Source organism: Marmota flaviventris, chromosome 2, assembly GCF_047511675.1.
Source record: "Marmota flaviventris isolate mMarFla1 chromosome 2, mMarFla1.hap1, whole genome shotgun sequence".
NCBI classification, from domain to species: domain Eukaryota; kingdom Metazoa; phylum Chordata; class Mammalia; order Rodentia; family Sciuridae; genus Marmota; species Marmota flaviventris.
In genome coordinates this window covers 150,175,392-150,200,077 of record NC_092499.1, presented here as the reverse complement: position 1 = coordinate 150,200,077, position 24,686 = coordinate 150,175,392, and the positions used below count along the sequence as shown (strand labels likewise).

The following is a 24,686-nucleotide window of genomic DNA, read 5'->3' as shown; positions in this document are numbered from 1 at the left end:
ATAGAGGGTGTAGATTGAATCCTATACCCTCATAGACTTTGGGGGAAGATGAAGCAGGTTTGGGTATAGAAAGTGGTGAGCAATCTGCCTGCCCCCAAAGAGTGTATAAGCAGTGAGTGTCCCTGTCCTTCTTCCTTCTGCAACCCCAGCAGGACTGACAGAACCTTGACTTATAGGAGGATTGTGCCATAATCCTCTAGTCTTCATAAACGCACATCAGCACATCCTTCCCTTGCATACCCTTTTAAAGATCTATTTTCCTGTTCGGCTTGGTAAAAACCAGTGTTGGAATACAAAGTTAAAAATCTGGGATAGAAAATTTTCAGGTTATATTAAGTCATGTAGCAAAACACTGTTGATATCCAAAACTCAAGAAATAATGCACAAAAATCACTTCACTGGAAGCCTCGATTATCCAAAATTACAGCTAAAAAATAAGAATGCAAAAAAAAAAAAAAAAAAAAACCGACATCATGAGCAAACTAAAAAGAATTTGCAAAGCCTATACACGCACTGAGATGTATGTACTATTTACTCTTAGTTTCCTCTAAGTTTTAACCACATTAAAAGAAAGGGCTTTTGGGAAAGAATTAGGAACAGAGATGATGGATAATGTACTAAGCACCTTCTGACAGCACTGAGGTCCTGGCTGCCCTGAGAGAGGACAGATAAGGTCCTGCTGCATCTCTGGGAGGGCCTTGTCAGCACAGTCTGTCACAGGGAAAGACCCCAGTCGCAGAAATCACACACAATGCCTTCCATCATTCCTAAGGACAGAACTAGCGCATTGGGATTTCATTCTTGTATCTAGATGATATCATACACATATATTTGTATTCTGCTTCTCTTTGAGTTGTTTAAAAGAAGAGTTGTATCACTATGGGGCCGATTTCAATGACTGTGAATTTGATTCATTGGGAACACTTGACTCTCCAATGACGACAGACGAGAGAAGGGAGCCATCTCCTCCAGTGTGCGGCTTGGTTACTTCTCTGGAGTAGGCCCTGTTGTATCAACTCCGCAGCTCATCGGGAAGGGAACCCAGGCTGCCTCTGGTGAGGACCATGCACAGAAGAGAGGCTCTGCCTGGCAGGTGGGCAGAGACCACCTGCCCTCTCTTTTGGAGTCCAGAGCTGAGAGCATCTGGTTCCAGAGGAACTCGCCCATTCGACTTCTAGAAGCTCAGCGCCTTCCCTGTGAGGCCGGGCCCCCAGGGAAGCATGTGAGGAAAAGGCCAGGCTTCAATTACAGGTTCATTCTTCCAGCTGAAACCAAATCCAAGAGTCCACTTTTGCCATGCAGCAAGTAATCAGTCGGTAACAGTGAGAAATTAATAAGCGGAGAAGAGGAGTTAGGTTAGAGTGGGGAGGAAAGTGTGGCCGGGAAGAGAGGCCCATTTATAGCAAGATGAAATTTCGTGGGTTAGATAATAGAGACGGTCAGCGAAAATTGCTGATTCTAGGCCTTCCTGGTATCAATTCCAAGGGGGAGGGAAAGTGAGAAGGTGGCAAGAAAGAATATAAATAGGGGGGATGGAAACAGATTGCAACGATCGGATGTCTGCTATACCTCATCTCCAAGCATGCGCCTCCAAAAAAAAAAAAAAAAAATTTTTTTTAACTTGGTTGCTTGTGACATTGATCCATAGTCTTTGCTAACTGACAATTAAAAAAAAATTCAAACCGCTTGACTCTAACCATATCTCCTCATCACAATGTTTTTAATTTAGCAAAGTTATTTTCTTTATCCTACCCTACGAAGCAATCTTGTAAGTGGTTTCTACTGTTGGTTTTTCTCTCCACTAAAACATAACAAAAACGCAAATAAGGAACGTAGTCTACTGACAACGCTGGCCGTATTGTTTTGAACCCCAAATCAGGATAAAGGGTCTGGAAGGGGATTGTTTTTCTTGACTTGTGAACTGGTGTGAAACAAACTTTATCGGGTATAAAATTAAGCAACGTTGAATTGTAGACAGAATTCACATTTTACGGAAGGATCAGCACAAAGCTGGAAGGTGTCCTGAACAGAGGTTGAGATGGTGGTCACACAAGTGAATCCTACTGGCATCATTTTCAGTAATTTCCACTGGGTGTCAGGACACTCAGATAAGCTCAAAAAGAATATGTTTTTCAGGAGATTTGGGGGAATTTTATTTTCCATAAAAGAGATAATATAAACTGGCATTTGAACGAAGCACAAAACTTTAAAAGAGAATCTCTGATGTTGGAGGAAAGTTTATAAAGCAAGAGTCCTGTAAAATGAAAGGGGCTGGTATCCTCTGAGGTCTGTGGGGCTCTCTAGAGGGACCTTACCTTCCCCTCACGAAAATCACATTGCATGACCCTACTCTCAATGTTAAAATCTGGGAACAAGTGAAAGGCTTTGACAAAGACCTCCTTCTGGAAGCTGGTTCACCTTGGAAATCACACCATCAAGGCCAGGGCTCAAACTGATCCTCCAAGACCGAGATGCACCAGTTTTGAAAAATAGCAGACCATTGCTGGCTCACATGTTCCACCCAGCCAACTGCTTGCCCTGGGCCTCCATGCTGGACTTCAGCCTCTCTTCCTCCTCCTCTCTACTTATTCCCTGGGCAGGCAGCCCCACTGCCTCTCAGCCCGAGTCTTCCTGACCAAGGAAGGAGTGTCACCCACAGCCACTCAGGCTGCTAAGGAGAAGCCTCTATGGACAAGAGCAGAAAAAATTAAGCTAGTGGCAGGGACAGAGCAGACAGCAACATTGTCCCCCATGAGTGTGAAAGGTACACATGGCGTCAGGCAGTTGAAGCCCTCTAAGACTCCCAGCTCAATTCCTTCATCTCACTACCTTTCCTTAGTACATGGTAAATCATACATCTTCTTTTTAATGGGCAAAGGGGACACCTTCTAGGACAACAGTCACTCATTGCTCTGTGAAACTCCTAAATTCCTCCTCCAAAAGGGCTGCATTTACACACCGAAATGGTCCTAAGGAATCACAGAGAAAAGGGGAAACTTTTCATGTGTGGCTAGATTACTCGGACAAGACTAATAAGGTACAAAGCTAAAGGACAGTCATACCTTCACTTTCTGTTTCTATAGTTTTACAAAACTCTTTAAAAAGCAAAACGCCACCACCCAAAAATGACAGCAGCCAAACACCGCAGAGTTAGGGTCTGAAAAAATGAAGGCACTATTCTAACCGTTCCCAGAATTTGGGTTGGAATTTTCCCTTCGAGGCTGATACTATTAAGGAAACTACATTAAAAACAATTTTCAGTCTTTGCTGTAGATTACAGAGCCGTCTGAAAACAGTCAATCTAAATGTCAAGTAATTTAAATGTCTACACAGCCCACTTTGGGAATTAAGTGCCAAGAGACGAAAACCTGAAGGCCACACATAATGGCCTGCCACTTTCTTTGCTTGATTAAAATTATTTGAGAGAGATAATTGCTACTTTTGAAAGTAAAATCGATGAGGGAATTTTCTAAGCATTGTGTTAGCTGGAATTGGTAACTCCGGACAAGAGGAGACAAAATTGGGAGAAGTAAAGCCATAGGTGCCTTGGGCCTGAGTCCCTGAAGCGCCCCCTCCCAGTCAGAGCAGAGGGAAGAATCCCAGACAGCCCTGGGGGTGTCCTCTCTCAAGACAGGCTCCTGTCTGCTGCTCCCTAGTTCTCCTTGGCCCCTGCTCCCAGCATCGCCATGTTCCTCTGCCCCAGGCAGGTGATCTCACTGCTTTGCCAGAGTTCCAGATCCTAGGAAACAGCATAAAGAAGCAGAGAGCCCAGCACCGCAGGGTTGTGACAGAGCCTGGGAGCTTCGACCTTGCCACACACAGCATCCCCAGACTCAGATCTGGAACTCTGGGGAACATGTTCTTGGTCTGTAAATACCAGGACAGTTTCATCAGTGAACTCCTTTTTTCTTTCCCAAGTTCCGCTGGTACGCGGGATACAGCTAAGCATAGAAGGTGGCATTGCGTCCCTCATTGCTTCTGAGGTCCTGCTGCCCAGTTTAGGCTTCCCATGTGGTCCTTCCTCTCAGACTCCTGGGAATTCCCAGGCACCTCAGACCCTCCCAAAACCCAACTCTTTCAACCCAGGAAGCCATCCTCAGGGTTTGCAAAGAAACTACAGTGCTGCGAGTCACCTCAGGGCTCACCTCCACTCGCTTTCAAAGAGGGCCCTTCAAGGGCACGTCGGGACTGCCCTGGGTTACAACCCTGCACTGTCTTCTCACCCTGCTTTGAGGCTTAGAGCCCCGAGCCCCGAGCCCCACCGCCTTCGAGCCTGCCTGGGGCGCGGGTTTCCACCCGGGATGCCCCCTGAAGGGTGCGGTTTCGGGAGGCGCTGGCCCAGGCAAAGAAGCTTGGGTCTAGGAAGAGTCCAGAGAACCTCCCGCCTGCTGACTCCTCGCCCCGCGCCCCCGGCCCAGCTCAGCCAGGAGTCAGACAGCCGTCGGGTGGGAGGCCTCCACCTCACCTTGGTGAACTTGACCTCCAAGTTGTGGATGGGGCGCGGCAGGGCAGGCGGCTTTCTGTCCAGCTGCCCGTTCTCCAAGGCCCCGTTGGTGGTGGCCATGGCTCTTCCGCGCTCGGCGGCCCGAGGCGCCTGAGTCTGCGGCGTGCCGGCTCAGCTGGGGCGGTGCGCAGCCTGCTCGTGGGGTGACAGCTCCGCGCTGCTTTATGGAGCGCCCCACGCCTCCCGCCCGAGGGGGCCGTCTAATTGGCTGCAGGACCGTAGGACCGGAGGGCGGGCGGGCGGGCGTGCGGAAGGGAGGGGAGGGGGCCGGCCCGCCTCACCCCACCCCGCCCGCCGCCCGGGAGGGAGCCCGGCCATCCCCCGCCCGGCCCGGTGTCGGCTCCGCGGCCCGCGTGCGGACCGCCCGGGCGGCTGCGCCTCGCGCTCTCGCCGGGTTGTTGCCCTTGGACAAGCTTTGCCAAGCGCCGCGGGGCTCCGGAAGTCCCAGAGGTGGGACACCGAGCCGGGGCAGGGAGCTGGGTGCAGGGACCGCAGCAGCTCTCAGCTGTCTCCCCGCAGCCGGGCGGGTTTGCACCTGCCGCGCCCCCTGCCCCCTGCTGATCCGCACTTTCCCAACTTTGGCCCGCGCGCAGCGGAGGTCGGTAGCTGTGGGTTCTGGTAGCGCCGGAGAGAATGGGCGTCTGGCGGGGCACCCCCAGCGTCGCTGCCTAGGAGCCTACGCTTTGGGTCCAGCTGCCAGGCCAGCGCTGGCAAGACAGATGCCTGCTGCACTCCAGCCCTCCAGAGCCAGGACGCGGGTGTCCACTCTGGGCCCGGCTGGCCCGGAATTTCCCAGCGGCCTTGGGGCATCACAAACCAAGCAAAGAAGGAGAAAGAGAAGTGTGAGGCCCTTTCTGCGTGCGCTGAGCTTTGGAGTCCTGGTGCCTGCTGGGCCTCTTACCTTTGCAGGCGCATACCACCATCCAGTCCAGCACCTGGGGTGAAATTATTTTGATTTTTAAAATGCATAAATTTTACCTCGATTAAAATGATTTAAATTTAAAAATGATTAAAATAAAAAGCAAATTCGATCTTTGCAGCTAATTGTTTTCAGAGTTGAAGCTTTTGTCCTGTATGTTGCTCATAACTGCCAGGGAGAGCGAGCCACATCCAACTTTTCATTTTGCCATTTTGGAAACGCACCACCAAACCTAAGGACTTGCCCCAGGTCCCATGTGAGACATAGAAATGGCTTCTCATGCATGCCATTCCTCAGGTGGCTGGAACAATGATTCAAGGTATGAACTCCCCATAAAAACAGTGATTTTATATAGGCTCAGCCCCTTCAGTCCATCTCCTTGTGCTAGTAATCCCAAGTGATTGACAATTGCGTGTTGGGGCTCTCCTATTTTCCTGAAGCTTCTTCTCAGTGTCCATCTTTGTCCCCTTCCAGGCTGCAGTATCACTGGGTGTCTTCTGGATAGCAGGATAAGTTTTTAAGCTTTTGGAAAGTGACCATCTGACCATCGGCCACCTGATGGTAGAAAGGGCTTGAGCAATTATAGGTTGAAATATGCAGGTGAGGCTGGCAAAGGGGGATAATGGGACTGCCGAGTGGCCACGGCTGACCAACATCTGTGATTCTGTCTTTGATGTTAGGCACACTAACACTAGTGAATCCTAGAGGGAAGCCATCTCTTTTCACAGGTACTCTTGCCAATTCTTGAGCTCCCTGACCTCCTGACTGGCCCTGTGGCTCCCACTTAGGTCTCCTGAAAACTCTGGGCAGATGTCTTGCACCAGCACATCTGACTGGATGCTGAACTCCAGTATCTGAAGACCTGTGGGAGCTATTGACAGACCCTCCCTGCACAATGGTCAGGGACTCTAGGCGGGTGGGTGAACTAAGCTTCAGGGGGTGGCAGCTAGAGAAATTTTGAAACTGAATTCCCATTCCAGGAGTGTATCTGGGATCTTGGATGTATTGCACTTGTCCAAGGCTTAACAATAACAAGAACAATAAATCAGAAAATTTATAGAGGAATTGTGCTCATTAATTGCTGGATAAATGGTGGGGGGAGGGAAGATGGGATTGGGACTTTGAACTCTTCTCCTTTAGTGTTAAGAGCTTGTTTGCTCAAAGCTGCCACTTTACCGGCTGTGATGTCAAGAATAGAAACCGCCTCAGCTCACACCCAAAGCCACCCTCGTGACCTGAGGCTTCTAGCCTTGGGAGCCAATTGCAATGGCATCCATTGGCTCACCTGCAGCTCCCCATGTGATACTAGGAGCTTGAGATCAGAGCAAACACTTAGCAGGCAGCCCTGAGAGGGCAGGTCAGTGGGGTGGGCCTGTCTCTAGGCTTGTCTAGACCAGTAGGCTTTACCTCTGCTCCCCTCAGCTTGCCACTCAGTAGCAGGCATGAAGGTAAATGCTCTTCTTTCCATTTTACAGATGAGTAAACCGAGGCATGTGGATACTTGCTCCAGACAATACTGTCATGGAAGAGCCAAGGGTAGACTGTGTGTGTGTGTGTGGGGGGGAGGGGGCAGGATGTGAAGGAAGGGTTTCTCTTACATTCCTCTGTCCCATTCATTCATCCTTAGGCCTCAGGTGCCTCCATGTCACTGAGGCCACATAAGACATAGTGAAGGTACAAAGTGCTTCACAGGTGCAAAAGCAGTGGCAGCATCCCTCGTAGCTGTGTCTGTCCTAGAAATCAAATCCTATGGTCTTGGCCTCAAAAGTGGTGACCACATAAGGTTGGAGGAGGAGGGAGGACTTGCTTCTGCTTGCAGAGGAGTTGCCTGAGGCTTGTGGTGGTGGATGAAGCCCCTTCTGACCACATCCCTGTCCTGATTCTAGCTGTGTGCCTCTGGTTTGGACATCGGGTTTCTCTGAAGTTTGGATTCCATTTCTGTGATCTCCTTCCCACTTCACAGCATTTGGGGAGGTTCAAGCAAGATAACGCTGTGAAAGAGGGCTTTATAAACTCTAAAGTGCTATGTATTTGCCAGGTCTCAGTTTTCCTATTCTTGGGGACTGGTTCCTCCCAGCAAGCTTTTCTTCTTAGAAGTCAGCCAGCTACCTTCACTTCTCTTTGACTTGCATGAACTTCCCCAGTCAAGGACTGGGGGAAAAATATTTTTATTTTTGCCTTCAGCTCTGCATAGCTGCTTCTGTCTGCTGCTTGGCTTCTTGGCATGTCAAGGGATCTAAGTCTAAGACATTGTACATTGAAGGGTCTGGTTTGTTTGTTTGATAAACACTCAATAAGAGTAAGCAGGAGGGCTGGAGGCTCAGTGGTAGCGTGCTTGCTTAGCTTGCACAAGGCCTTGGGGTTGATCCCCAGCACTGTAAACAAATAAGTAAATTTAAAGAGCAAGCAAAGCTACAGTAAGAGAAGTCAGATAACCTTCCTCACAGTTCAACAATCTTTAGACCATAAGCATTTGTGAGAGATGTTAAGGTATGCAGCAAATGTGATTCATAGGAATGATGAGGACAGCAATGGAGCCCACTCCTTATTCTACTTTATTTCAAACCTGGTGTTTGACTGTTGCTGAAGAATACCCAGGATGCCCAGCATCCCAGAGCTACCTTTTCCCACTGAGGTCAATCCTAGTCATTCAGTGACTAGGAGTCAAGGTCAGGTCTTGGGACCTGTAATATGCACTCTGAACTCTTTCCTGGCTCCTTGGTTAAGGGTGATTTGTTGATATAGGGACACCACTTATAGCTCTGAAGTGGCCTGTGGTGGCTTGAGGGAGGTGAACTAACCTCAGTTTTCTTGAGGTGACATGTGTCCCTGAGGGAAGATCTACTTCATTGTGAACACCTCCCTGCTGCTATCAATGAGGTCGGTTCCACACTTAGTGTGAATGTCCAACATTGCCTAAATTGGACTTGAATGAGCAATTACTTACTGTTCAAACTCATTATAAATCAGGACCCACAAACTTCCCCCACCGTGTTATAACACCATTCTGTCCTCAGAGAACATGCAAACAAATCTGCTTTCCTGCTGAGTTTTTATCAGTATGTTAGTCAGTTTTCTATTACGGTAACAAAACACCTGAGATAATCAACTTAAATGGAAGAAAGATTTATTTTGGCTCATGGTTTCAGAGGTTTCGGTCCACAGTCACTTGGCCATGTTGCTTTGGGCTTGTGATGACCCAGTATATCATGGCAGAGGTGTGCAGCAGAGGAAGCTTGTTCACCTTGTGGTGGCTGGGAAAAGAAAGAAAAAAGAAGACAGAAAGGGGTCAGGGTCCCATTATCTCCTTCAAAAGCACACCCGCAATGACCTAACTTCCTCCCACTAAAGGTTCCACTACCTCCCGATAGCCCAACAGACCAAGGACTGAGCCATTAACCTGTGGGACTTTAGTGGACATTTAAGATCCAAATTCTAGCAATTAGTGGTCACAACAGAGGAAGGAACAAGGGCTTCCCCACTGCCCTTTCAGTTGCTTTCTCTTCAGCCCTGTGGCTCCCTTCTGGCCCAAGGGAAAATCTTGCACGTATGTATTAATCGGAGGTAAATTAGACTTAGACTAGAAAAAAGCAAACAGAGAACTAATTATTCAGAAACAAAGAGAATACATCACAATATTTGTGGGCCTGACCTCACACACACAGAGCCTGGCAGTTCATGGCTTCTCCAACTTTCCCCTAGGTCTACCTTCCAGTGGTTGAGAGTTGCGACAAGGTCAGGAAAGAGCATTGTGGGTAAGGGTGATGGATGGTTGGCCACCCATTTTTTTCTTCTTTCTTTGCAGAGGAATCCTAATTGCTGAGGTCTAGCAATGAACATTATTTACCAGCCTCTCTTGCAGAAAGGTGAAGAAAGAAACGTAAGCTGAAATCTTGGGTTGGTTTTCCATGGGCAGTGTCGGCTGGTGAATTCTTTTTCATGTCTGCTGCCTGGAACAGACAAGAGAGCTGGGGCTGCAGCAGCTATCTTGTGATGAGAAAGTGATTCTGAAATGCAATCAGAAGTCAGAGCAGATACATAGGGAAGAGCCTAGGTCCCTGATGACTCTGGAATCAGTCCTTTAGCCTTGGAATTCCTTCCCTGGATTTCTTTCACATGAACAAAAGGTAAATCCCTGTTTTATTAAAGCCTGCTATTTGGGTTTTCTGTTATATATGAAAGAACTTAATCCTGAGCAATGGAGATAGAATTTTGGTGACCCCACAACATCCACCCCACTGCCCTATCACTATGATAAGAAAAATAAACTGGGCACAGTGGTACACACCTGTAATTCCATGCATGACTTGGGAGGCTGAGGCAGGAGAACTACAAGTTTGAGACCAGCCTGCAAAAGTTAGTGAGACTCTGTCTCAAAATAAAAAAAAATTAAAAGGATTGGGAGCATAGCTCAGTGATAGAATGCTCTGGGTTCCATCCCCAGTACAGAGAGAGAAAAAATGAAAAAGAAAATGAAACTTGAGTGGAATAATTATGTTACCTTTGTACAAAAAGAGCAGCACGTTAAAAGAAATCTCATCATTATCTCTGCCATTTTGACTTCAATCAAAATGTCTAGAGGTACCATCTTTACATCAAGATGGAATAAATGAACTGGTTCATTAATTCACTCACAGTTTCAATTGCCTACACCTGATGGTGAGGTCCTACCTAGGGAAGAGAATTTTTGGTACAAGGGAACCAAGCAGGGAGCCACTGTCCTATGGTGGCCTGGGTGTTGGGTATGCTGTGGAGTGTTAGCTACTTAGGAAAGTACCAACACTGAGAGCTAATGTGGCTGCACAAGTCCCTGGGCCACCCAGTCCAGCACTAGATCATGTAGCAAGAAGTCAGACTTTCAGTTTTAAAGTATACAAAAATATCACTCCACAGAATCACTCTTCTCAATACCACCACAAGACGTTCTCCACGACTCAAGGAGTTGTTTGCAAACTTTCTGACTTTCTTCAGAATTCAAAGGCTCTGAATTTTGAACCAAACTTAAATCTTTTTGGGGTTTGAGTTCAATTTATTCTGGACAAAACATGCTTCCTGGTTAGAAAGAAAATTATTTAAGGGGGCTTACAAAAGAAAGGGTTCAGGAAGATTCTTGGACACAAAGTGATTCTCACTGAACAATTGTGCTGACTTAAGCCTAAGTGAATCAGAAACATACATATTAAATTTCCTTTGAAATTCACATGGGTATAAAAATGTCGGGAAAGGGGTCTTAACAGTGTGCATTTGCCAAACCCAAAATGTTTGAAAAATAATTTGACTGTGTTAAGGTTTGGCAAGTCACTCTTGGGTGCATCGCTCTTGGCCCCATAGTGACAGCCCTTTCCTTGCCCTTCAGCAGAGACCCCCTGTAAAGAAGCATCAATTACCCAAGAATCTTCCCTTGGAATTTTGCCATTATTTGAATCCTGCAGTGGAGACCATGATGGGTGGGGGTGGGGTGGGTGAGAAGAGATGGTTAAAGTCTGTTCTCACGAGATTTCCTGGGGAACTCCCCCTTGTACTTATGTCTCTGTAGTATAAAAATTAATTGGGCAGAGCTTAAGTTCCCCTGTAACCATAAGTCTCTATAAAGCATGTAATATCTTATCATATGTGTAGGTGTACTAATCAGGGAGCATATTCATGTATTTTTTCCTCTAGATTTTCATATGGAATTTTAGTGATCCCACAACATCCATCCCACTTCCAGGGGATTGAATTAATGAGTGTCGGCATTTTCCAATTTATGTTTTTCATTATTGAGCATGTCCACAAGCATTGAGTTTTTATTATATTACATTACATTATGTTATTTTGTATATTAGATTATGCTCTACATGAGTGCAAACATAGTTTATCCATTAAGCAACAATGGGTTGGATGCAGTGTATTTTCCATTGGTGATAGTAAACAAGCATACATATTAGGAATGAAACACAGAATTATAGAAATTACATGGCTTAAAACTTCATCTTAGGAATTCCATAGATACTTCAGTTATTATGAATTTCGCCTCCCCCTTTTTTTTATCCCATTAAGTACCAGATTTTGCACCTGTTCATAATGTCCAAGGGGGCCTACTGCACTTCTCCTGTTGGCCACTAGATGTCATGAGACCAAGTTGAGTAGGAAGTTAGGATGTAAGTTTCTTCTACTGCAACACATACGCACTTCCCAACTTCCAAACAAGCGGCAGAGCAAAGGTTTATTGACAGTAGAGTGTCCAAAACTTCAGCTGTACCATAGACACAATCAGAATTGATGATTAGCGTCCAGAGTAGTCCACAAAATCCCACTTTTAATAAGCCATAAAATAGGTTCCTAGCTTTGAGATCAGACAGATGTGAGAGCTGTTCTCGGCTTGGGGTGAACTTGGGCCTAGCACCTGGTCTTTATGAGCCTCCTCTTCATCTTCTGAAAATGGGATTAATGGTTATTTTTTAGGAGGTCGTGGGGATCCACCAGAGAGCTGGTGTGATGTACCAAGCACAATTGCAGTGAAACGGACAAGAAGACATCACTGTGGCCCAGCTCTCGACTGATTCCTCAGGAAGCCCAGAATAGTGTCCTGCCTGTGCTTGGCCCTTAGGATCACCCCCACCTGGCTGCTCTGTTGGGTCCTCAATACCCACCCTAGCCTCATCCAGTCGAGTACTCTCCACAGGCAAGACCCTCTAATGGAAATTTGTTAAGAGATGGCAAAACAATAAATACTACCAAAAGATAAATATGTTTGAACCCAGGAGGTCAGCCTAGCAGGTAGACAATGGGGAGGACTTTTGCTAGGGTATTTATCAGGCTAATTATTTAAATGCCTTTGGCCTCAGATTCCTTGTGTTAAGAGAAAGATGGTGGGCATCCTTCATAGGATGAGAAACTAGGGCCAGTTCTTGCAGGGTGTATGGTGGATGCTCCATTAAGTCTTCTGAGACTTCTTACTGGGGAGACAGACTACAGTCCCTTTCTTCAGCCTTAGCCATGAAACCTCCAGCTGGGTGGAAAGATTCTCAGCCTTTCTAGAACCTTCTTTCTGATCCTGTTTCTGAGTAATGCTACAGGTTGCTTTTAGTAGCTCCAGAACCCTGGGGACAGAGACTGTAAGGTGCTAACTCCAGGCCCTTACTTATATCTTCCTGGCTTTTGGCTTCTAAAAGCCCAGATTTGCCCTGCTGTGTTTCTCTCTCTCCTCTTTTATCAGCCATCTATCAGGGCTGATTCTTGGCTATAGGGTTTCTTTCCTAGGCTGCCTCTCAGGCATTGCTTGGAACTGCAGCATTGTGTAGACAAGGACCATCAGAGTGTCTGATTCATTAGCTCTGTCTGCTGTGAGCACAGGCAAGCCCCCAAAAAACAACTTTCTCAACTATAAAGGGCACAAGAACAGTCTGAGATCTTGTTAACAGGCATGTTCAATTCATGGATCTAAAGTGGAGCTCAGGATTTTGCATTTCTAACAAGCTACTAACACATGTCTACAAAGTGTTCTCTCTCCTTTGGCAGTTTTGACATCTCCCGGGAGCTTGTTAGCAATGCAGTCTCAGTCCTGGCCCTAGACCCTGAGATAGAATCGTCAGGTTGACAGGAGCCCCAGGAGCTTCACATGCACATTATGGTGTGAGAAGGACCGCCAGGCTGAAGTCTGGCTAATTTAGGAAAAACAATTCCTGCCCACTCAAAATCCATCTTCTCAGGATGCCCCAGATGACTCCTTCTCTTTCCAGTTCTTGGTTTATTTTCAGAGTGGAAATTTGATGACCCACCAAGAACCCAAGGAAAGTTCAGTACCCATCCCTGTCAAGATCCCATCCCATCTCCAAGAGATGGCTTTGCAGAAGTTTAATCAACACAGTTTTATATGACCAAGGTCTAGAAACACCAGGACAATGTTATTAAGAAGAAGTGATATTTTTCATTGCATTGAATAAAAATTGTTCTTTTAGTTACATTACAGTTTGGATTTGAGGTGTCCCCTAAAAGCTCATGTGTGAGACAATGTAAGAAGGTTTAGAGGAGAAATGATTGGATTATGAGAGCCTTAACCTGATTAGTGAATTAATCCCCAGATAGGGATTAAGTGAGTGGTAACTGAAGGCAGGTGGGTGTGGCTGGAGGAGATGGGCATTGGGGGCACAGCTTTGGGGTATATATTTTCTATCTGGTGAGTACAGTCTCTACTGCTTCTGATCATCATATGAGCTACTTCTCTCTGACACACTCTTCTGCCATATTGTTCTGTCCTCACCTGGAGCCCAGGGCAATGAAGCTGGCTGTCTATAGATGGAGACCTCTGAAACCGTGAGTCCCCAAATAAACATTTTCTCCTCTAAAATTGTTCTTTTTTTTTTTTAATCATAGTAGTGAAGAAGATGATTAAACTATCTTGAATTCTGGGGCTTGAGTAAGGCAGGCTCTCTGTGCCCACAGGAGAGGCTGAATCTTACCAAGACAAGATCTCCACTTTGGAACATGAGGACCCCAAGGGAAACAGGGCATGACAAAGAATTCCCCCCGAATGTCAGAATGGAGCATCAAAGGTTCAACTATATAGCCACTGGATAGTCAAGCAGTCAAGAGGTGGCAGAATAAGGAGATAACCGCAAGTATCAGGCCCAGGGGGTAAGACAAGGGCAGAGATCTCTGAATGAGGTCAGAGCAACTGCCATGATTCAGGTGTGTGGTTTAGATGAGGGCTGCAGATGGGCCAGTGGCTGGCAAGCTGTCTTGTGTCCCCAGCCCTGCCCCACAGCAGACCAGGATACTTTGTGAGAGCATCAACTCTAGGCATTGTGTATATGCCAACTTATGGGGGAGCTACATTATAATGCACATGTGACTTTATATATGCAAAAATAGAATTATGCATTTATCTGTGTAGTTACTCCCTTAGCCTTGGTTATCTTTACTAGATCAAGCTCCTGTATTATGTTATGGACTTGAGAGATTAAGTATCTGATTCTGGTTTTCTCAGCTCTAGTATTTGCTCTCTCTTATACCTGAAGTACCTGGCAACCTGGCAGAGGTTGCTAATCCTCAGCTTCCTCCTCTGTAAAAGGAGATGGTTTAGCAGTAGACAGTTATGGGATAGCTTGGTGCTGTGATGTTGGACTATTATGGAAATGGACACTTCCATAAAAAGATGCCAGGGGAGGTTGGGTGTGCGGTCATTCTCTACCTGCTCAAGAAAAGCATCTCCAAGGCCACAGCACATTCACTGGCCAGCATCAGGATTATTTTTGCTCCCAGTGGAATGGAATTGAAGGTTGATTAAGGAGGAGAAATTCTCTGGACACCTGAGCAAAGACTGGAATAGTAATAAATATAGCTGTCCCTCCATCCCTGTGGGTTTTCCATTCATGGCTTTAACCAACCACAGATTAAAAAAAAAAAAAAAAAACATTTGGAAACAATATTACATCTGCACTTGATCAGTGGATTTAGGTATCCACAGGGGGTCCTGGAACCAAGCCCCCATGGGTGCTGTGGGACAATTGTACTGTCTAAAGCAAAACCACCTGAAGCTTGAAGGATCATGAAGGAAATAGAGGAATACAATGTAGCACCATAAGCAGAAGTTATTTTACAGTCAGTAAAAAAGTATTGTGTGAACTCAACTGCAAAAAAGTGGGGGGGGGAAGTGAACAACTTCCAATGAATTACCAAATGGCCCCAAACTATGAAAGTGCTAAAAATAGGTCTAATTTTGGTTGTGACTAGGTAGTTTCTTGCCTACTTTTTGGATGCAAGAGAAAGACCCCAACCTTTTAGAGCTGACAGATTTCCTTCCAGAAGCAGTTTAGAGAGCCATAAATATCTCCTCCACCCTGACAGAGTACCCCATCTCCATGCTGTGTGGCATCCCCATGTGGGCATACTGCATTTGGGGTGTTGATCTCAAGAGGGAAGCCACATTTTAATGATTGCTGTTCTTAAACAGAGCACGCAGCCACGGGCTATTATACAGAGCTATTTCGGCTCTTCCCTGTATATAAGGATTAATAGACTTATTTTTTTCAAGTTGTGCAGGATCTATTGTTTGGGCTATATGTGTTAAATATTTTTAAAAGGCTTGGGTTAATAGCTGGGCATATCATTATTTGTAACAGCCATTACTTACCTATATCGTTTTCTCATCTTTTAAGCCATCCAATAACTTCTTTTCTGCTAACCTTTGTGATTGAGGGAACTTATTTTTGGTAACTTTCCCAATCCACAAAACCAATCCCATCTTAAGGTGGAAAAGTACAGTGTTTAACAATGGCATCACTGTTTTTTCTTTCTTTTTTTTTTTTGTTGGTGACACGAAAATGTTAAAGCCTGACCCTGACACTGGTTGCTTTTGAAAGGTACTGCCTTGTACAAAATAACAAACCAAATCCCAAACTGTCTGTTTACGGTTATCATGGTTCACTTCATTAAGCCATAACTCTGATTGCATTCTTTCTCCTGCCCTACCCTGAAGGCTGAGTTCTGAGGCCAGGGGGCTGGGCCAGCTGGGAACTGTGTGTCTAAAAACACATTTAGGCAAAGGGAACTCTTGGGCTTTGAGGGACCTTCCCTGCGGGGCTCTGCTTCCCCACCCTGAGTACCTCATTTCCTGAGGCTACTGATACCTACTGCACCTGCAGAGATTCAGCTGAGAAAGCCCCCGTGGAAGAAGGTGAGGTGCCTGCCCAGGATAATGATAAACAGGCAGAAATTTTAAAGAATGTGCTGGAGTGAACAGAGGAGCCCAGGGTACTGGGTGACACAGTATGGATGTCCCTAACCCTCCTTCTGGCAGCCCCTCTATCAAATCACCCTTCATCTTGTTGACAGTTTTCCCAGAACCCGTCGTTCCTGGCTACCAATGACAGATATAAAATATTCAGATGAGAAACCCTCCTCAACCTTGAGTGTGCAGCTCCAAACAATGTGCATTTTGGCAGAGTTCTAGCCTCAAATGCATCTTCAGGGTTTGAATGTTCCCACCAAAACAGGTTGGCACTTAATCCCTAACATCATACATCAATGGCATTTGTAGGCGGAGCCTCTGGGGGGGGGGGTAATTAGGATTTGATTAAGTCATGAGGGTGGGGCCCCATGATGAAATTAGTGGCTTTATAAGAAGAAGAGAGACCTGGCAGGCACACTTGATCTGTCCCACCAGGTGATTGTCCTTGGGTCTCTACAGAGAGCCTCCATCAGTAAGGACTTCCTCAGGTACAGCCCCTTGGGGATTTGGCCTTTCCAGCCTCTAAAATGGTAAGAAATAATTTTCTTTTCTTTATGAATTAGTCAGCCTGTGGTATTTAGTCATAGCAGCAGAAAACAGATGAAGACAAGGGATATCTGCTATGGTTTGGATGTGTTCATGTGTTGAGAGTATGGTCCTCTATATGGCAGAGTAAGTGGTGGGGAGACCTTAAGAGGTGAAGCCTAGTGGGGCGTCTTGTCATGTGATCTTTCCTGCATGAGCTACTGCATGATGCTATCTGCCACGAGGTCCTCACCAGAGCTGGCACCATATTCTTTGGACTTTTAACCTCCAACACTGTAAACTAAAAAAAAAAAAAAAATCACCTGTTTTCTTTACATAATACCCAGCAGGTATTTTGTTATACCAATATAAAGCAAACTCAGACAGCATCCCTGTTTTAAGAAACTGAGTGAGGAAGATGAGTGAGGGCGGGTCATGGAGGTAGCTGTGCCAGGCTCCATTCTTACCCTCACTAGTTTGGGACTTTGGGAAAGGCCCTTTGTCTCACGCAGCCTTGGCCTCTTCACCTATAAAATTCTGAGAGCTTCACCTACTCAGGGGTGCAACAGCTAGTCCTTAAAATTGGCCTCCTGGTGTCCACATGTTTATGATGTCCCTTCCTGTGCTAACTCTGGGCTGACCTTGCTACGGTCTTATCTAAGAACTTACTGAGTGATTCTGGTCTCTCTGGGTCTGTCTCTTAAGGTCTTCTAGCTTCTGCTTCTGCACTTTGGGGGTCTCAAGCCTCCTTGTCAGAGGTCCAGATGTTCTTCAGGAGTCACATATGGAAAGGCCAGGTGGAGAAGGGGAGGCCTTAAGATCCTAGAGAAAGACAGGTCCAGCTGTCTCGATGTCCTGGCTGAGCTTGGCCCCTACCCACCTCTACCTAGCTCTCTGAAGACATGGGAGAGAGCAAGGTTTGGGAGAGACCCAAACCAGGCCAGCAGAAGTGCTTCCCTCTGATCCCCAACCAACCTTTATAATCATGAGATGAGTTTAAAATGCCTGTTGTTTCCAGCCCTGGGTGTTGGGGTTGTTTGTTATGCAGCAGGTCACGAGCTATGGAGCTACCTGAAGGTCAGGGACGACAACTTGCCTACACAATTCCATGCACACACAGGGAAGAGTTAATGTGAAATTCCACAATAGTGTGTGGCATGCAGCAGGTGCTCAAAAATGACTGGTTTTGTTATAAATAAATTGACAGGGGTTTCCTGTCTGTATGTTCTAATTAGTCTAAACACTGACTTCTCGTGGGTCCTGGCTTGATATCCTGGATTCTTGTGTCACTCCATGGAAAAGGGACTCCCAGTGAGCACACCCACGGGCAGGACCACACTTCAGGGGCTTCTTGTTCAGCATTTACAGGGCTTCCAGGTACTGGTGTCCTAGCTCTTACAGAGCTCAGAGGAGCTAACACACAGGGTGAGCAATTGCAAGTGTGAGCAGTGCTGTGGAGAAGCACAGAACAGGGAGGTCTTGAAGAAGTTTAGTGTAGTTCAGCTGCTGGTGATGAAGACTGGAAACCACGGTGACTTAGGATAACAGTTTACTTTCATAGAACTGCAGAGATGGGCAGTGTAGGCTTGGCCAGCCAGCTCCACAGTCATTCTTCAGAGGGCCTGATCTCTTCTGTCTTTGATTCCACTCAACCATTTTAGCTTCTAACACCCATCCTCAAGTTGATTCCAAAATGACTGCTAGAGTTCCAACCGTCATGACAACATTCCAAGAAGGAAAGACAGAGAAGAAAGCCTACCTACTGGCTTGATTCTTTTTAATTTGAAGAACTTTCTCAGAAGCATCCTCCCACCCCCAACATCTTTTGCTTGACTACATATATGTGTAAATTTGGGAAATGTAGCGTTTTTGCTAGAACAATTGCTGTCCCAACAATTGTTGAGATCTGTTAGTCAAAAACAAAGGGAAATAGGTATTATTAGGTAAGTAACAGTCTTTTTTTTAATCACAGGGAATACATCCCCCCTCACCGCAGAAGCTTGTGTCAGGGAAATGACATTTTTTTTTTTTTTAAAGCAGAAAGTATGAGTCAATTAAGCCAAAAGTGCTGTGGATGGAAAAATCCAGTCTCTACATAAAACCTAGAGGTAAGGTAAGTTATGGGTCCTTCAAGGAACTCATAGGAATCCAGGGTAGACCTCTTGCCACTGATAGAACCCCCTCTATCTGTATTCAAGGTCTGACTTTAGCTTAAGACTGTGGAACCGTGAGCCTCAGGCTGGGTGCAGCTTAGTGGCAGAGCACTGTGCCAGCTTCTCAATTCCACCCCAGTCCTGAAGGAGGTACATCAAGAATCTCCCCGACCACTCTGCACCCGAGAACAGACTTGGAGGATGAGGGAAGTCCAGGATCCGAGGCTCTGTAACACCAATGGGGAAAGAAGAACTCTCAAAACTAGGAAACACAGACCCTGGCTTTCTCTTTTGAGCAGAAGTGGCCTTTGATGAGGGACAGGTGACCCTCTAAAGCAAAAGCCAGAGAGACCACGGCTGTGAGACTTCTGATAACTTCCAAAAGGACCCAGCAAGCCCTACCTGTTTGTCAGCTTAGTATAATAAATGCATGAAACAATATTTAAAGATGACATCCCTTTTCATTCTGTGTTCTTTAGCAATGATTACCCTAAATTCCTTCTGTTCTGACCCTGCACCTCAGTTCAGCACATGAGGGGGTCTGAAAGGAACTCAGCTAGATATGCAGGCCAGACAAATGTAAAACATGTTCATTTTATTTCTCCTTTTTTTTTTTTTTTTTTTCTTTTTGACTTTCAACAACTGGGCCTGCCAAGCCCACTTCAAGGAAAGGAACTGCATTTTAAGTTCACCCCTTTTTCAGGTTTCCGCCTGTGGTTACCTTGCAAGGCGTCTCAGGCCCTCCGTGTCCCTTTGCCGGCTGCATCCCAGCTCTTCCTGGCTCCATTCCCCAGCACATCTGCTGTGGGCTGAGGGCCCAATAATTGTCCATTAATGGCTCTGTCCAGAAAGGCCTCCGTAGCTGCACAGCTGGAGACGCAATGTACCCAACACATACACTCCCGCTGGTCTCCCACCAACCGTGGCCAGAGAGCCATCGGAAATGGGTTTACTGGGAAACCATTTGCCTTTGTAATGCCATAACCACGCAGCCCCACTCCACCAGCTGACACAGCCCCAAATATTTCCTTCTCTCATGAGCTTCCCATCCTGCACACAGTGGCTGTTTGGAAAAGTGTGGTTTGGGAAGAGGAGGAGAAAATGGGAGCCTGGGAACGAAAGAGTGTTAACACAATCATTAGAGGTCCTGGTTGCTGTATATATTGGGCAAAATGTTTATGGTTGCTCCCTTAAAAAGAGCAATTTTAAATTTGCCCCAGGCATTGGTATCAGGATCTGACTCTGGTTTCTTAGAAGGCACGGCATTGCTTTACTATGCAATAGTCTAACATAACATTTAACCTTTTTTAAAGTTTGAGCCAGGGTATTCTTTGCACATCACCCTTTTGCACACATGCACACACACACACACACAAGGAAACACACAAGAAAACATCCAGTAAGTGATTTCACTCTTGCCAGTGTCCAGGAGTGAGTCTATTTGGTTTTTAGGGAACTCCAAAGAATGGCTTTGTCTTCAGGATCAGTAAGTGTTGTCTGATGCCCATCCGTTCCACTAGACTGTGACATGTCAGGGTGGGAGGAGGTGGCTGGGCTGGTGCAGATGGAAAAGTCACAGCTGTACATCCAGAGTTGCCAAAGACTCAGAGAGACATGCTAACCCCGGGCTGGGATGAGAGCAAGTGCTTTTGGCCTTTTCATAAATGATGCTTAGCAAAACCTTCCCCTCACTATCCTCATCACCTGTCTGCAAAATCCTGTGGAACCACGAAAGCCTGGAGCAAGGGCCACTTTCTCAGGAATCTTTTTTCCTTCCATACAGAATCTTCTACTTTACTCCCCACTTAATGCCATCTTGGGAAACTTCTGGAGCCCTCTGTCAACTCCGTCTATGGTAATGCTTGGTTATTCACATGTGAGTCTCCCACTGGTGGGGAGTGAGGGACCATGTCTTGGTCACCCAAGAATTCTGGTGGTTTAGAATTTCCTAGAGCCCTTTGGTGCCTCAGTGAATGCAACTGAACCCTCAAATCCACAACTAGGGAGGGTGGGGGAAATGTGGCTTCCAGCTCAATTCCCCATTTTCTACCCAGTTTCAGTTCAGACTTGGACCTTACCCTCTAGGCACCTCCTATTTCTTGCTTCTTCCTGAATCTGCTCTGGTGCCAGATCCTACATTGCCACTTTTGGAATCCCTCAGCCCACTTGGGTTCTTCAGAGCACACAGTAGGTTTGGAGAGATAAATATGAGGATATCCTTCCGGTCATAGTTCTTGGAAGCTGGCTGAGCATTTGGGACTGGGGCAATGCTTATGAAGAGGTAAAGAAGTGGTTACGTAAGTGGAGACCCAGAGCACTGCCCAGAGTTCTGGGCAAAACGCAAGATACGGCTGGGGTGTAGGTCAGAGGTAGTGGGATTGCCTGGCATGCACAAGGCCCTGGGTTCCATCCCTCATGCCACAAAAAATAACAATAAAATTCCAGGGTCTGGGAGTAGTTTTCTAGGGACGTTCTGAGGGCTTGTTGGATAACCCATGCTTGGCCCTGGTCCCTGAGGACCTTCTTCCTGGGGCCTGCCATGGTAGGGAATGTACAGACTATGTGCCCCTCCCCGCCAGCCTCTGCCCAGACACAGGCATGTCTAACAGGGCCATCATTGGCTGTGTCCCAACTACCTGTGAGACACCACCAGTCTCTGGCGGCCTATGTCGTAAGTTGCTACCAGATCTTCCTGGGCCTGGCCTCTCCTCCCCAGCTGGCTTGACCAGTCTGAAAGAAAGGATTGCAGCGAGAAACTGCTTCTCACCGGGTTTTGGAAACCACGGCTGGGCATCAGCAAACAGCGTTTGCACAGGGCTGTGTTTCCCAAGTAGATGGTTAATCTCTGGGAGGGTGAAGGGGAAGTGACAGAGACAATAGGAGGCATTGTGTCTTCTCCCAGGAAGCTCTGCTTTGTGTTACTTTCAGGGAAGTTGACTCTGGGGCAGTTCGGGTCTGTTCCAAAGCAACAGCTTTATGTGATTAGTTAGGCCCAGGCCAGGACCATCCCGCCAGCCTTACCTCATTAACAACACCGCAGGGCCCAGGGTGCCATGGGGGGCTCTGTGCCCTAATTCATCAGGCTGAGACTAAGCGTAGGAAGTCGTAACAATTTTCTGAGAGCCAAAGCTGTCGGTGGAGGGAATGCAGCTTTGATGTGGGACCCGGCCCTGATGAGGGTCGACAGCTGGGGACCATCAGTGCTAAGGAAGGTGGCATAAACAGGGATGGCATTTGGGATGTGGGCTTTTGCACCTGGGTCTGATGAAGTTTGATGGGGTTTAACACATGCAAACAGTAGCTTTTGTTCTGCAGGACAATGGCCTTCCCCGACCTGAGCCCAGGCAGGACCTCTGATGGTGGCAGAGTTTCCTCCCCGTCGCCTCTTGTCACTCTCCTTGTCGAAGTTTAATTAGGACAACGAGCTTTCACAGGCTCATTTCTCACTTCACCAACTTTCTAACACTTCATAACGAGGAGGCTGGAGCCTGAGGCTGGGAGAAAGAGAGGGGGCTGTGGGCAAGGGGAGTAGGACCGTTGAGAGGGCCAGGAGGGGCCAGGCAGGGGTGTCGAGTGGAGAAGATCAGAGCAGGCACAGAGGAAGCTCCAAACCACAGAAGATCCTTGGGGAACTGTGGACTGATCTGGGAAGAAAAGAAAATAAAACAAATCCTAACCGGCCTTTGTTTTCTGGGTGGCCAGACAGTAATTTCCCTAAATTCTCTATGGTTCTGGAAAATAAAGCAAAGGATCAATCATTGTTGACTTTGTGACTTTCAGAACTGGATTGTAGGGGTGGGGCCAGTACTTAACACCTTAAAGTCCTCTCCAACCCTTGCATCCTCTCCCTTGAACGGCTCCCATGGTGATCTGGTGGTGCTGAGCCCCTAACCCTCTCTTGAACTAGGTTCCACAGTCTTCACCTGGACTGGGACATGGGAGAGTGAGTTCCCTGTTATAGACAATGGCATCCCACATTAATGAGGCTATTCTGCTGACCTCGAAGGAGATGTTGACTTTGTTGGGCCCAAAGAGTATGAAGAGCTCAGGGTAAAAGGACAGATAATCCCTGTGTCTCCTTGTCTACATCAGTCAGTACAGGTCATGTCATGCTGCTGTAACAAGCACCCACGTGGTTTATTTCTTTCTGAGGCTACACATCTACACATCTACAATGGGTCAGCTGACGGCTCTATATCATACCACCTCCAGTTCTGGCCACAAGTTAGTGGAGTAGTATTCCATTATTCAAAACACTGATCACTGGTCTAGTAGAGGAATAAAAACAGTTGATGACAGCACTCTGATGCTTGAAGTGCCTTCAGAGGTAACAAACATCTGTCTTACTCAATGGTACAGAGAAGTTACATGTGTATATATCTAAATTCCAAGGAAAGGAGATGGGTCATGCTGCCATGTTTCTGGAAGATAGAACCAGGAATATTTGGTTAGCAGTACTAAAAACCTACTGTTTTTAGTTATCTATTGCTGTGTAACACATTTGCCCCAAACTTAAAAGCTTAAAGTGATAACCTTTTGTTTTCTTACTCAGGGATTTGGGAGCAGCTTAGCTGGATGAATCTGGCTCAGGGTCTCTTATGAAGGTGACTAGAGCTGCAGGCACCTGATGGCTTAACTGAGGCTGCAGGGTCTGTTTCCAAGATGGTCATCCACAGGGCTGTTGGCAGGACACCTCAGTTCCTTCCCATGTGGGTCTGTCTTTTGGGAATCCTAAGTGTACCCATGACGTAGCAACTGGTTTTCCCAGGAGTTAGTGAAGAGAGAGAGAGAGAGAGAGAGAGAGAGAGAGAGAGAGAGAACAAGCAGGAAGCCACAGTGCCATTTATGACCTGGTTTTAGAGTCACATAACATTTATTCTATGAGTGAGAGAAGCAAGGTACTAAGTCTAGCCCACACTTAAGCAGAAGGGTATTATACTCTAATGATACAAATATATTGAATTAAAAAAATGATGTTGCTCTGGTTGTTTAGAAAAGTTGTTTGTGGCTAGGATATAGGTCATTGTTATATATGTGCTCAGCAGGGGTTTCATCTCCAGCCCCAGAAAAAAAGAAAAGAAAGTTGTCAGTAAAGATAACAGAATCCTTTCAACCCCATGTCTCCCGTATTTCTAGAACTCTTGGGGGGGGGGCGGGTATTCTGGTTGTCACATTTCCTGGAATTCAGCCTAGTTAGAGCCCAAAGCCCAAAGACTCCTTCTGGGGCCCTCAGAGAGTCTACATGTCAGTGAGAAGGCTAGAGCAGGGCTGTCACAGAGGAGGGCAGGACATCATGGGGTGGGGGTGGGGTTGCTAACCTTGAGGACAGCAGATCTCCTTAAATGGTCTTAGTCTTCACATTTTGGTCAAAAATTAGAAAAAAAAATAAAACAGAAAAAGAGAACATATAGAATTTTATCCAAAGGAAAAGGCTCAGATGACCAATAGGCAAGTACTATAAGTAATGCTCAACTGAGAACAGGATGCAGGGTGCTGGAGGCAGCCTGATCCTAAAAAAGTCTTCCTGTCCCTTGGCTGTGCACACATGTGGCTGAAAGCCCCAAGGGAGTGAGCTGCCAGCCAGGCCCCTTGCCCTGACCAGTGTGGGTGGAAAACGGTTCACCCCAAAAGGCTCCAGCACCTTGTCCAGCACCTGTTTAGCCTGGACCAATAGAAGGTTCTAATAACCCCATTTCCTTCTCTGGAAGGTAAAAAATGCCCCCCCCACCCTTCCCCCACTTCTCTCTCTCAAGCTGTTCTCCTCCTACTTCTCCTGTTGCTCAGTCTCAGAGTCTTTTCTTTTGGGGACAGTTTGCACTCTGACTTCAGTGATGAGACTAATCCCTGGTTGCCATTCAAAAAGTGGTGACTAGA

General features: G+C 46.6%; 1 protein-coding gene across 1 annotated transcript in view; it reads right to left on the bottom strand.

Annotated features, from left to right (window-relative positions):
* The window catches only part of Aldh1a3 (aldehyde dehydrogenase 1 family member A3), a 36,015-nt gene extending 31,390 nt beyond the window's left edge, over positions 1-4,625 (bottom strand). Inside the window, exon 1 of the mRNA XM_027920659.2 lies at positions 4,466-4,625. Coding sequence (XP_027776460.1) covers positions 4,466-4,564 — 99 coding nt within the window. The 5' untranslated portion in view covers positions 4,565-4,625. The remainder of the gene's footprint in view (positions 1-4,465) is intronic.
* Positions 4,626-24,686: the final 20,061 nt, after the last annotated feature.